This window comes from Ambystoma mexicanum, chromosome 3p, assembly GCF_040938575.1.
Source record: "Ambystoma mexicanum isolate Mex_15411 chromosome 3p, UKY_AmexF1_1, whole genome shotgun sequence".
In the NCBI taxonomy this organism is placed as follows: Eukaryota; Metazoa; Chordata; class Amphibia; order Caudata; family Ambystomatidae; genus Ambystoma; species Ambystoma mexicanum.
This window is the reverse complement of record NC_090925.1, coordinates 1,265,628,780-1,265,643,346: the sequence shown is the minus strand read 5'-3', so window position 1 is coordinate 1,265,643,346 and position 14,567 is coordinate 1,265,628,780. Positions and strand designations below refer to the sequence as shown.

At 44.4% G+C, this 14,567-nt stretch overlaps 1 protein-coding gene across 1 annotated transcript in view; it reads right to left on the bottom strand.

Annotated features, from left to right (window-relative positions):
* ACO2 (aconitase 2) overlaps window positions 1-14,567 on the bottom strand; it is a 637,698-nt gene that overhangs the window by 265,958 nt on the left and 357,173 nt on the right. Inside the window, exons 7-9 of the mRNA XM_069652760.1 lie at window positions 12,249-12,353; window positions 6,600-6,691; window positions 5,792-5,897 (exon numbers count right to left, since the gene is read on the bottom strand). Of these exons, the coding sequence (XP_069508861.1) occupies window positions 5,792-5,897; window positions 6,600-6,691; window positions 12,249-12,353 (303 nt within the window). The remainder of the gene's footprint in view (window positions 1-5,791; window positions 5,898-6,599; window positions 6,692-12,248; window positions 12,354-14,567) is intronic.

The window sequence follows — 14,567 nt, the reverse complement described above, 5'->3', positions numbered from 1 at the left end:
CCGATCGGACCGCACTGGTACCATAGGTGGTGGAGTAGCCATCATCCATAAAACCATGCTACTCTTTAGGGAATGTAAATTAGAACCCTCTCCCTCAAGCTAGCAGTTAACTCCCAAGAAACCATTAATTTCCTAATAGTCTACAGAACTCCAAGCACCCCAAGCAAGCCAGAGTTAGACCCATCACTCCAAAAATGAAACCCAAAACTACATACATTGTTCTAGGAGACTTTAACCTAGGCTATGATGACCCCCGCAGACAGCAAAGCTGCAGCCTGCAAAAAAGCATTCCAGGAGATGCAATTCACCCAAATAGTCAACGCCCCCACACACTCCAAAGGAAGAATTCTGGATTGGATGCTCATCCTGAATACCACAGTAACCATATAAGACATCCTCCAATTGCATTGGACTGATCACTGCCTAATCAAACTCACCATAAAGACAGAAACTGACCACAAAACCTCAAACTGCAAACTACCACCTATACAGGTCAGAAATATGCGTAAGCTTTCCTCTGAAAATTTAAACGCAGTACTTAAAACCAAACCACAAGCCAACACTACCCAAGGCAGTATTGCTAAACACAATCACAAATGCCTTAAAGCTGCGGTCGATGAAGTAGCCCCACTCAAAGCCAAAGTGCCCAAAACTAAACGCAGCGCCCCTTGGTTCAACAATGACCTCATAGAACTTATAAGAAAAAAGCCTTCGAACACCGAACTAAAAAAAAATAACTCACCCGAATTACAAACCAAACTACAACTAGCCAAAACCTACAAACTCAGCGTACTTTCCCGCAAAGCTGAATCACTTAATGACCGCATAGCAGCCGCAGCCTCCAACACCAAAGAATGATTCACTATTATCAAAATCCTAGAAACACCCATCCAACCCATAACTCCAAGCAAAGCCTGGTGTACCACGATTCAGGATGCCTTATCCCTCAAAGTGACCACTCTTCAAAACAAAATAGCCTCCCAAAAAAACCTACTAGATCTTGCCACCACGCCCACCCACCCCTTGACTAGACCCATCAGCCCTGATGTACCAGAATTCCACTTTACCGAAGTCACCACTGAACAAGTCCTTAAAACAATAGGTTCCCTTAAGCCCTCAAATTGTGAAGGCGACAGCACCCCAGCCAAGGTAGTCAAAGAATGTGCCACTGTACTAGCACCCACCATTACCAACTTTGTGCATGAATCTTTCATCTCCAGCGAAATACCAGCCTCCATTAAAGCAGCCTGGGTCACACTACTACTGAAAAAACCCACCCTAGTTCCCACGGTCCACACCAACTACAGGCCCATAACAGTACCTTTCCTCCTAAAAATCATTGACAAAATAGCCTACACCCAAGTACACCACCACCTTGAACAGAATCATCTACTAGGGGAAAGACAAACAGGCTTCTGCCCCAACCACAGCACAGAGAACGCTCTTCGAGATCTCAAAAACCAGATGGATGCCATCAGGGAGTCCGACAAACTATGTATCCTCCTATTCCTTTACCCATCAGCGGCGTTCGACCTAGTCGACCACGATAAACTCTGCCAAACGCTATCCTCAAATTTTCACTTCTCCCACAAGGCCACCACATGGATAAAATCCTTTTTGTCTGACCGCACCTCAAGAGTATCCATAGGAGAAGTTGCAGCAGATGCCATCCCTGTACCACTAGGTGTACCACAAGGATCCTGCCTCTCCCCCAATCTATACAACGCCTACACTAAGCTACTCTTCACAGCACTAGATGCCATGGGAGTAATCTACACAAACTTCGCAGATTACACAGATCCTCATCCCTATCACAGGTAATCTTGATCAAGACACGGCCACCATTAATACAATCTACTCTCACATCCAAAGCTGGATGGCGTACAACAGCCTCTGTCTCAATGGAGACAAAACTGAGATCCTTATAGTTGGATCCCCCAATAAACTCAGCAAACTCCACCTAGACTACACCTCCATAATGATTGACGGTACACCCATTAACATCTCCCATAAAGTCAAAACATTGGGTGTATACCTCGATTCTAACCTCACCATGAACAGCCATAATAGCACCCTCTCCTCCTCAACAGCCTACACCGCCAAACTCACTCAGCAGGCCTTTCCCATATCCCGACAACTGCTTAACACTTGCTAGAGCACTCATCCTAACAAAAATAGATTACTGCACCATTCTATTGCTAGGTACCTCCTAAACACATCTAACCAAACCCCAGCTCTTACAAAACAAAGCCCTTAGAGCAGCTCTGAGCATCAAAAGAAGAGAACACATCTCAACACAGAAGAGATGCACACTGGCTCCCAGTGCAGTCCAGAATCCTGCATAAAACACTCTCCATCACACACAAATGCTCATCAGACACGTCTCCTACCTAACTCAAATGCATTGCACGCAAAACAGTATCAAGATCGCTAAATATCCAACTACTCATTCCCCACGTCACCACTACAAGAGCAGGCAACTCTAGCTTCACTATCGCAGCCCCCCACATCTGGAATTCCCTCCCACCCCACCTATCAAACGAAACTTCGCTACCCAACTTTAAAAAAAACCTCAAAACCTGGCTGTTCTACAAGTACCAATACTCTCACAACTCCTACCCCATACACAAAAAAATACATAGCAAAATTAGGTCAATGCTATTGTAGACAATAGACAATGTACCTGTCACACAGCTGCAATCATAAAAAATGACAAAGAACTGTTCCCTGCTATTAATGATGTATGTAGATGTTACTCGCTATATTTAACTTGCTGTCAACAAAGATATATGTAACTGCAACCCTCAAACAAAGATATATGTAACTACGCCGTGATACCCAAGGGTCTGGGCGTATAACCAAATGCAATAAATATGTAAAGAGTCAACACGGTTCGCGATCTGTATTGCATCTTGGGAGTCCTCAGGTAGTTGCCAGTGGGGTACATCAGGGCGCACAACTGCAAACTACGTGGACCAAAGAACCAGATGCCCCAAGTGACCACTGCACCAGACGAGCTTGGGCTTCCTCAAACATAACAAAGGCACAATTCCAGAAGTCCTCATGATTTCAGGAACTTCTACATTGGTTCCGGAGTGAATCAGTGAACAGGGGGGTGGGTAAACATACCCTTTTTGCCCCCCCTCTCAATAGGGTTCTATGGGCATTTTATCAGCCATGTGTCTCCCCTTCCAAGCCTTGAACGGTGGTGTTCTGGCCTGGTACTCTCCCCTGGATCTCCCCCAAGGTGGGTGGGTTGGGAGAGGGTCTGACTTTTCTCTTGTTTTTAACAACTTTGAAACACTTAAAACTACAAGCCAACTCTTGTTCATTAATTCTAAAGAGCCTCCTGGTACTTGTGACGAAGGGCACTAGGCCTCTTTTCTAGGTAGGGGAGGACTTCTTATGGTTAGAACCTTAGTTTTAAGGTTTTGCGTGGGGTATCCTAACTTTCTTCTAAACCTATTAGGTTCCCAGAACTCTTGATTACTTAACCTGGTTCTATTTTCTTATTTCACTTGCTTTATTACACTTACAGTAACATTGAAAAGTGAACCAAACGTTACTTCAAAATGAAGCATTAGTGCTCTTATCAGAACACACAAAGGTGAGGAGTGTATACAATGGAAAAGTAAACCTTCGGAACAGATCACTTTATGGAACAATTCTGGACAACCACTGGTCATCACATCTGTCCAGCAACAGACTTTCGGGCGCCAGACAATGTGGACTGGGACCAGACAGCACGCGAGACGCCGAATCAGCAGGGTACCTGTAATCCAGGCGCCTCAAATGAATAGCCGGAGACTACGGGTACACCAAATAAGATTCGATTTGGCAATATAAACCAATCTAGCCCAGATTGGGAAACCATTTTCAAAGATTAAAGTTTGCTAGCGCAGCCTTGATGGAAGGTAACACGTGTTGGCACATTGGCAATTAGAACATACAAGGGAACATATTTTGAATTAATTATGATCTCAATTTTAAAATCAACATAAGGAATTTTATATTTGGCATACATGTTAAATTGATGATTTTATACTGAAATATACTGAAAAACAAAGTTGTAATTGAGGACATTTATATTTTTATTATTATTGTTAAATGCTCTTCATTTGATTGTGCACAAAAGGATATTTTGTAGCCAAATGCGCCAATTAAAAAAAAAGTGGAATAAGGTCACAACTCAGAATAACTGATTCAAGTTTCTTTACCAATCATAAGTAGTTAATCACTAAAGGGTAGAGGCTATTTTGGAGCGGATCAATCTCATGTGAACAAATTCTTTGCTAAGTGCTATTCAGATACTCATCACTTTAGAACATGCACATGGAATTGGGCGTTTAGATATTGCATTATAGGCGGTTGGCAAAGCCTACAACCATTCAAGCAGCAGTCCACCTAACATTAGAAGATCAATGCACAGCTGAACTCAGTTTTGCTCACAATATATACACTACTGGGACCAGACAGACCTAGCCCCATCCTCTGGCTCACATACACAAAACCTACCTGCACGCAAAAGCAGCAGCTTTCACCAGGCAAGGTGTTACCATACGTGACATTTCCTGACCTGAGAAGTCAGGAAGAAGGCCAAACAACAAGTGAAAATCTCGTGGCACTGTCTAGGGTGCTAGCCACATTTAGTAGACATTTGCAGTAAATCCAAAGATGCACGAGAAAGATCACCAAACCAGTGAAAATCACAGCTGCCACCAGCTTGTCCTAGGCACATTACCAAAGTAACCATAAAGCCATCAGTTAAAAAGTTAAGGGTATGAAGGATCCTACTTGCGCTTCATAGTAAGGAGAGGGGTGAAATTTTTCAAATACAAGAATTCCAAAAGAGATACAGTCTCTGTACTGACAGTGTTATTGACTAGTCCGTTTCCCCATAAGAATGAGCAAAACGGGCAAGGGAGGTAAAGCAGAAGGCGTTACTGACCTCCAAAAGGATAGGGTTCAAATATAAGAAATACATACTAGGGTCGATAGGAATCTATGGAGGAAGGGAAAGCTGCCAAAGGAAAATCCTCCCCAACACCCGCACTCTACCTACTGTTCACCTTTCGGTGTGGAGCACCTTTTTGCGTGATGTCCCTAATGTCGACTCTGCCACTTGACTCAGATGAGAAGCTTCTACAGCCTTGAAACACTTTCACAGAACGATTGTACGATCTAGTCAGTTAAAAGACAGACATCTGCGTTGTGTCCTGCCCAATGGCGGGAAAAGTCTGAGGGTGTAGATCAGTGAGGGTACCTGTAAACCTAGGATAGGGATATTGTGACAAGTACGCCCTGTCGAAACCTTTTTTCCCCCACCAACCACTAGATGGCAGCTTACGCAAAAAGCCTGTGACTAAGCAGATTGACAACACATAGCTTTAGTGCTTTTACACGTCTAGAGCGTGATAAGGCCCAACATAGTATGTATGTGCGTTCGGTCTAATTTGATCCATTTGGTTGTTCTTTGTGTCTCACTGCACCATTGCATCACAAACGTATCTCCTGAAGTCTTGCTCTGCTCTGCTACACTACCTTGGCTGAGTTTAGCCTGACCCAGGGGTCAATAATCCTGTTCACCAACTGAGGTGGCTTCTCGGAGCCCTGCCCACAGGGCTGGTTCTGAGACTACATCGTGAGAAACACCCTAAACTGAAACAGAATATTGTTATAACATAAACGGACAAACATTTCAAGTTGTCTTCATAAGGATCCCCGTTAAAGATTGTAATTTTCTGTAAATATGTGAAACTTGCATTAAAAGGCACTGAAAACTGAATCATACCAACTCTGATGTCCAAGGGCCAGCCCTTCGCCTCTGCAACAGCTCCTATCTCTGAAACAGGGTTGGCAAGGTCTGGAGTGAAGGGTCCATTTATATGGGGTTTCAGCTGAGAGGAAAATGACAAACGCAGACAGGAATCAGACACAAAAGGTAGCATTAGGCCAGAAAACAAATAGTGACTTGTGAAGTTCTGTAGCATGCGCCTTTCCTCTGGATTCGTGGAATGATGTGTGTTATTCCACTATATCTGGCAAGTATATCAGCAGGTGTATTGTGTCTCACATCTGGAGTCATTAGCAAAGGGCTGTGAGAAAAGACATAGCACTGCTGCCCCCTGAACTCACAAGCAGATGCTATAAACACCAGAGATCAAGTTAGGGTTGCTCGGCTTATGTTAAACATTTAAAGCAACCCAGATTTGCAGAACAGTTAAATAAATCATCTGCACACAGGAATAAAACGTACTTGGGACTGCACTACAGCCAAACCAACTCCTAATCAATGACCCCACAACATTAACCCCATATTCCCTAAAGCAACAGTTGAAGTAAAAATATTCCAAGTGTGATTTTACTGGCAGATAATTTAGTCAAAAAAAATCCTGCGCGTCTGATCCCATGTTAAACCATCTGTTTGCTCCCTGTAGTGTATTATTGCTAGGTTTTGGGGGAGACGTTTGACTTGATAATGCCGTCTGCCCATTTACTCCAAGAAAAAGCTGGAGAGTGATAGGAGAGCCACAAAGCAAGTGTTTGGTATTTATTTTGCATAGCATGCACAGCAAATTTAGTAGTCTTGAAGCACTCACCTCATTCAAGTCCAACTCGATCAACTCATCATACTCGCATCCTTCATCAGGTACCAGTTCCTTTGCAAATTCATCAGACAAAGCAGCAATTTCTAGACAGAAAAGTTGAAGAACTGAAGTTTAACAAACAATATTTATTGTGTCAACAGAGCTCATATGTAATGTAAAGTGGTTTTATATAGCGACCTTCTGCCAATAATGTTGGCATCACTATGCATGGCTCTGTAAGGAAGTAGGGCATGGTGTGTTAGTCAGATAGTGGGAAGGCAGCTGCAGAAAACTTTGGTGTTGATGGATGCATGTCGGAAAGTACCCGTTTACATGTGTGTCGATTAGTCCTGGACGAGCAAGTGAATTCATGGGTAGGTGCGAGCCTGGGTGGCAGGCCTGGATTTAGGAGCCCACCAGAGGCCGACCCTAGAGCTTGGCAAATGGAAAAATCTAAACATATGCAGAAAAAGGAAAGAATAGCAGTTGGGTTTCAAGAACATTTACTAGCTTTCCTTTTTATGCATTTATTTCCATTTTGCCAATCAGTCCCCTGACATGCAAGTACCAACCCCACATCATGATTTCAATTGCCTAAAAGTGTGCAGGTACCAACAATTGAACGCCTTATTGCAGGGCCTTTGTTCACAGCGAAGCCCAGGCACCGTTTAACGTAGGAGTGCCCCGTTTTGTCCGGCCATGGTTCTGTAGGTCAGCCAGATCGAGTCAACCTAGTTCAAATTTCGGGAGGTTGGGGGGGGGCGGTTCGGCTCGAGCATTCCCGCTCAATGGCGTTGCACCACTGCCAGGCAGCTGTACAGCAATGGGCCGTCACCATTCCACGGTGGAGCGGGATTGGTGGCAGCCCATTGAATACATGGGAGAAGAGACTTCAGCGGCATTGTGCATCATGTATTTATTTCCATTCTGCCCGCGCCGCAGCAGCCCCCTCTTCTCAAACTGCAGCCAATACCTGCCTAACCTCCCGGTTTTCCCCGGAGACTGGGGGTTTTTATCCATTTCTCCCTCCGGGGAAGACCCTGGAGTCTCCGTTTTCGGGTCCGTCCAATCCTCCATCCGATTGGCTACCGGCAGTGAATTGGGTGGAGGATTGGACGGGACCCGGAAACTGCACGAACACGGTATTGCCGCGTTTATCTCAAGCTTCCATTCTTTTTGCCCAGTTTGCCAGGGCTCAAGTCGAGGGTATACACGTCCACCCACTTTTTTCAGAGGGTGGACTCGGTCCCACCTGATAAAATGAGAAATATTAAAGGTCCTCTTTGAATTGCTGAATTAGACGACCTCAGGGATTGAACCACAGCCATCAGGTTTGAAGGCTGAACACCGCACCACTGAACTATATAAACTCATGAAAAGTAACAGATAACTAAGGTGAAATGTCCCATTTCGGTACTACAAGTCCCTGGAAAAACCTTATTTGAACAAAATATCGTCTTTTAGTTGTGTGTTGCTTTTATGGAAGGCGAATGCCATTTCGTCCTATGGAATTTGGGTGGTTATGCATGTCCTTGGACATTCACATTTAATGCATGCCACCGAAAAGTGCAAACTGCAAACGTGCTTCTAATGACGGCTACAACAGCCGAGTTTACCTTTTTGACCGGTGGGCGCGGCCGTGTGCAAATGGGCGGAGTCTTATGACTGTGGTACATCTCAGGGTTTTTGATTTTCAAATATAGGCAGGTAAGCTGCAGCGGCGTCGGCAAAATGTAAACAAACACAGAAAGTAAAGAAAATAAATGGCGGGCTGGATGCTGGAGAGCATCCGGGCAGAATTGGTTCCTTTATATGCTTTTTATGCATTTTGCCCGTGCCTCTGCAGTCCTCTTCCCGGACTGCAGTGGAACTGGCAACATGGAAATAAACGTATACAGGGGCGGGGATGAGGAGGATTTACGCATTTACCATTTTTACAGGGCCCTTTTGCATTTGGAAGCATTACACTAATCCAGATAAAAGCATTCTTGCTAACATGTGCTGGCAGGTCTCAGCTGCAGGCATGGCTACATCTAAACATTTAGAAATGCGCACCCACACCATCCCATTCAGAGACCGCCTTCCAGCCTCTTTCAGTTGATTCTGGCAATTCCCTGTTATAACTACGAGACTAAAAGTCCCATAATGCAGTTAAGTCGTTACTCACTGGCATGCACACCTTGTTATGCAGGACGTAAATAAAATGTGCAATGCCTCAAAGTGTAAACACATTGTTTTCACGTCAAGCCAGCAGACATGGCACAGACTAGTATGCATCATTAGTCTGGTATTCACTTTAGCATAGATGCAGATTATGGGGCTTTTAAATGCTAAGCAGCCCATCCCAGTGAGCTGTGGCTTGATCAAGAAATGGGCCATTCCCACACACAGATCTGCTAATGCCTGCAATAAGACGTGCCAAGTGGGTTACTTGAAAGAAACAGAATGAGGGGAAAATGCATGCAGCCTGTGTAGTCTTGCTGGGACATCTCATTAACATTTTAGCAAGCGCTTGACCAGTGCTTTCCTCGCAGGAACCAATAAAAGTAACCCTGAACTAGAAAATCACGGACAATTTAATAAAAACACCCTTTTTGGGGATGAAAGTACCGCCACAGCCTACAATGTTGACTGCTCCAGCCCAACCGAGTCTCAGAAGCAGCAACTCTGGGCATACTGAGAAAACCCAGAGACTCCAAAGCTCTTCCCAGAGAAGAGCGTGAAAACCCCAAGTCTCTGGGATAAACCTGGAGCTTAGGCAGGTATGTGGCTCACTGGTGTGTGGATGGGAGCACAGGATAGGCTGCATGTGTTCTTTTCTTTATTGCGCTTTTGTCCCGATTCAGTGTGGTGGGGAGGCATGGTGGGGCCAGTGGCATCCTGGGGGTACCGACCCTAAGCAAGGGTCGGGCTGGAGCGTCCATTTCAGCCCAGACCTCACCAGGCTCGCCCACCTCTATCATAGATATGAAAATCTGTTTGTGGTTGGTACTGACCGGGCAGGTTAGCCATATGTGCAGCCCAGCCCTTACCTGCCTAATCACTGGGTTTTTAGCCATTTCTCTGGGTCTCTGGGGAAGTCCCTGAGTCTCTGGTACGTCCAATCCTCCATCTGATTGGCTACCAGCAGCAGTCTTTTGCAGCCAATCGGATGGAGGATTGGACAGGACCGGAAACCGGGCGAATGCAGTATTACTGCGTTTATTTTGCTTAAACTATTTTTTGTCCCCAAGTTTGCCTTATGTTTGTGTCGCCCTAAATTGAAGGGCGACTAAAACAAAAGGCAAACTGGCCAAAAAGAATGAAAGCTGAAGAAAAAAATAAACGCGGCATACTGCTTTCAATCCGGTGTCATTAATGAGGATTGAAAGCAGTATTCCTATTTTTTCAGATTAATTCTTTTTGGCCAGTTTGCCAGGGCTCAAATTGATGGTACACGCGGGATGACAGACTCGCCGCCCCCAACTAAAATGAGAAACACTGAAGGTCCTCTTTGAATTCATGAATTAGCCGACCTCAGGGATTGAACCACAGCCATCAGGTTTGCAGGCTGAACACCGCACCACTGAATTATATAACCTCATGAAAAATAAACAAGGTGAATATGTCCAATTTCGGTACTGCAAGTTCAAGGGAAAACCTTTGTATCGGTTCTTGGAGTTTAAAACATGCACACATGTTTAACGTTTTCAAAAACATTATTTGAAGAAAATATCCTCTTGGATTTGAGTATTGCTTTTATGGAAGGCGAATGCCATTCGTCCTATGGAATTTGGGTAGTTATACACGTCCTTGGACATTCACTTATTGCATTCCACTGTAAAGTGCAAACTGTAAACGTGTTTCTAATAACGGCTACAACAGCCGAGTTTACCTTTTTGACAGGTGGGCAGGGTGTGAGAGTCGTGTGCAAATTGGCGGAGTCTTTTGTGACTGTGGGCGGGGCATACATCTCCAGGATTTTGGTTTTCAAATTTATCAAGTACGGTGCAGCCCCCGGATTGTGGGATGCAAAAATCAACAGCTTAAGTCATAGCATCAGAAAGTGTTAAAAACAAGGACTAACGTCAGTCAACATGGCACTGGGACATTGTGTGGCAATTTTGAGGACCCATCATGTTTCACTTTTTCTGGGCGCTATAAATCTGCTGTGCTCAAGCCGATATTGCTCATCCTTTAGGAATTGTTTGCACTGTAAAACTGGGCAGTTCGATGCAAGCTGCCCATCTTGGGGACCCCTTTAGTGCTAGCCACTTGTGCCGTAGTTTAGTCTCTTTTTAGTATTGCAAAAGGCCCAGAGGACAAAAGCATGCGCTGCACATGCCAAAGCAGCTTCCAATCACTAGTCATGCCCACAATATACCCATAGCTCCAACACCAGTCGGGTTCTCAGTCAACATGAAGTGCATATCAAAGTTAGCCTTCTTGAATGTGCAGATAACCTTTGCAGATATTCAGATACAAAGACAAAGGACCTCGCCGTATTTGCCTTTACATTAAGTCAAGTCAGTGCAGTTACCAAAACCTATTAAGTCCATGGGGCCTGTAAATTAAGGAGTATAATATAACAAGTATTTCCTGTGGGGACCAAAGGAAAGCAAGCCAGGCCCTGTATTTATGGGTAGAGACAAAAATGTTTTTATATTTACCAGCTACCGCATCTAATGCCCTAAAAATACCCCTTCTCCCAGTTAGTCAACCCTGGACGCTAATGATAGGAGACCTTTAAGAAATGGACCAACTTCCAAGATAGAACGGCTGAAATACACAAAACTAAAATGCTGCAGCCAGCCACCAAGAGTAGTTAGCAGCACCAACAGAAGTTGACTCTAAGCAAGTTCCTATAAAAGAGGATGAACCATTGTTTTCTGAACTGTGCTGCCATACTGAGGGGGAATATGGAGAGAAAGCAAACAACTCCTTTTTGACCGAATTCTTCCAAGATAAATAACTTAGCAGATTTGACTGAACCGAATTGCACTCTCACTTTCCGGGATTCCTCTAGGATAGGCTGCAGCGTTAGCTCTAGAATTTCTACATTTAAGCAAGTGAAGTTTGGTTTTAGTCAAATTTCGCCATTAATAGATAAAATATAAATACAATACATTTGGCCAAAACTGAATCACCATAAAAGTGACTCTTTAGAAAATTCATAGAGGCTGTAAATAAAATTAAAATCAGAATCCAATATTAATCACAATTCATTATCAAGAACATTGCTTCTAAATACGTTCCAATTTCAAAATGTGTTGCACAAATCAATAAGTGCACCAGAATAGCTGTATAGCATAAACAGCCAGCACTTTTTTTAAATCACTAATATAAAATGGATTTGAAAAGAGTCCGAAAGATGCAGTGAGATGTTTGATCAAAATGCTAGGGAGCTCGACATTCAGGGGCAGTGAAGCAAAGGATACAAGAAGAAAACATTACCTTGTAAGACCTTGGGCAAAGTAACACCACATACATAACCCAATCCATGATAGATTTCCAATATTATGCTACAGGATACAGGTCTCCAGATGTTTTGGCCAACAACTCATCAGCCCATGGCAGAATACTAAATGAGGAATCATGGATGGGTCATATTCTGACACCCCTTAAAATAGGAACATGTCCTAGCTACACAACCAGAAACGTATCATGATTGGTTACACTCACCACTCCTCCCAGTCTTTTCCAGGTATTTCTTCATGCGATGGTTGTAGGGGAATACAGACGTAGTCGCCCCAATCTCGGCCCCCATGTTGCAAATTGTTGCCATACCTGGGTTGAGGGGCAAAGCAAACACCACAGATTTTCAAAATTAGAGGAATTTATTTGCAGCCTGAATATTACAAGATAGCATACCTGTGACAGAACAACAAGAGTCCTGAGAGGTTTAGGGACATGCTGAACTGGGATCTCTATTTTGCACAATGGCCTGCCAATTGTCCTATCAGAGGTCAATACCCAAGAATGCCATTGGGGACATTAGAGCATCCTCGACAGTCCCCAATCAGAGACCCTCCTTTTCGTTTTTGGAATTCAATTCCACCTCCAAAAGCAGGTGGCAGTACTTGGGTCAGCCAAATTTAAAAAGGGATTGAGCAGTGGCATTGTTAAAACTGCACAATGACGTGGTGTTAATTTATCAGGAGTCAGCCCACAACTTCGCAACCGGGTTTACTTCAAGTCCTCATCATTCTCCAAATGACAAACATGGTGGAGCAGCCAAGGCTAAACACGGGAGAGAAGCAGGGATGTAAAAGTTACAATGAAAACTTAAAATGTTTCAATAAGGGAATGTATACAATACATATTGTTCCCGAGAAGTCGGTTCCCAAAGTTATTAGCCTCAGCACGGCCATCTTATTGATGCTTTCTTGGAACGTCACGGGTTGGGCTGACAAATGGGATCATTTTGAAATTAGAGGCTTATTTAATTCATTAGATGGTCCTTTTACAAGAAACCTGGGACAATTGCACTCACTGGAACACCAAATTAAAGCTACAAAGAACAATTTACTTACCCCCTGGTAATGCTCTTTCAGCTGTATGTGCCTCCCATGGATACTGATCTTGGATATCTTCGTATCTTATTTTGCTGTCTCAAATGTTTGACAGAAGGCGCCGAGTGGCATTGCGTCAATGTTCCTTGATGGCTACCATTCCTGCGTCCAGACGTGATGTCAATGACAGTATAAATAGCACGCACAAGGGCAGTTGCATCAGTAACACATTTTTTAAAACTAAGATCCCAGTTCTGTCATGCGTTTAAAAATGGATGATGAACCAAGTATCTCAACGGTAGCCACCAGCAGCCCTTGAAAGCACTGCAGGTGTATTGCAAGAAAGGGGATCTATATCTCCACATGAGCTGCAAAAGAAATTTTAACTGCAGCAGTATAGTGCGTTTGTTGCTGGTCTTCTAACAAAAAGCAACACCTCCATGCATCTTCCGGAAGGTCCCAATCTTTATAGCAACCTCTCTGAAACTATGCTTGAAGGTTCAGAGGTCCGATTCCTGGGTGAAGAAGATGGCCTCCCCTTGTGAGAGTAGGTCCACTCTCTGGAGAAAACAGAGGGCAGGTCGACATGTCTATAAGGTCCAAGTACCACGTCCTCCCGGCCAAATCAGCATCATGGACTCCCTCAACCTGCTGACATGAGGAATGACAGGGACTGGTTGGAACGCGTACAGCATGGAAATTCCCAGTCCACTACCAACGCGTCTCCCACAGCTCCTGGGTAAAATACTTGGAGCAGAAGAGGGCGCACTTCCTGCTGATACTAGCTGCAAACAGATCCACTTGAGGGGTTCCCCAAAGGGTTAAGATCTCTAGATGGAATTCCTGAGCCAACTCCCATTGGTGGGAGATCGCGCTCTGCCACCTCCGCCGTTGTATTCTCTTCATTGGCTAGGTGAACAGCCAACAGATCCTTTTGTAGCACCCAAAACCAGAGTTTCTTTGCCTCCCTACACCACCTCCTGTTGTGGTAATACATGGCCACTGTGTGGTCATTATCAGGACGTTCTTCCCCTGTATGGATGACAAAAAGGCACCAGTCTGATCACACTCGGCTCTAACAGGTTTATGTGCGGTTGAGATGTTCCAGAGCCTATTCAGGAGATCTGCCAATTGTCTAGGTAGGGAAAGATGTGAAACCCTCCCCACTTTAGACTCTATGCGACCACTCATCAACTGGAAGACCCTAGTGGCAGAGGTGAGCCCAAAAGGCAGTACTCAAAACTTGATGGTGAGAACTGCCAATGGTGAACCTCAGCTATTTTCTGTGCTTGGGATGCATAGACACATGGAAATAAGCATCCTAGAGATTGAGTGACACCATGCAGTCCTGGATCTGAAGAGCCTGGAGGATCTGCAAAAGAGTGACCATCTTGAGTTTGTCCTTCCTGAGGAACTTGTTCAAGTGCTTCAGGTCCAGGATGGGACAGTCCTCAATCTTTCTTGGGAACCAGCAAATGGGTGGAGTACC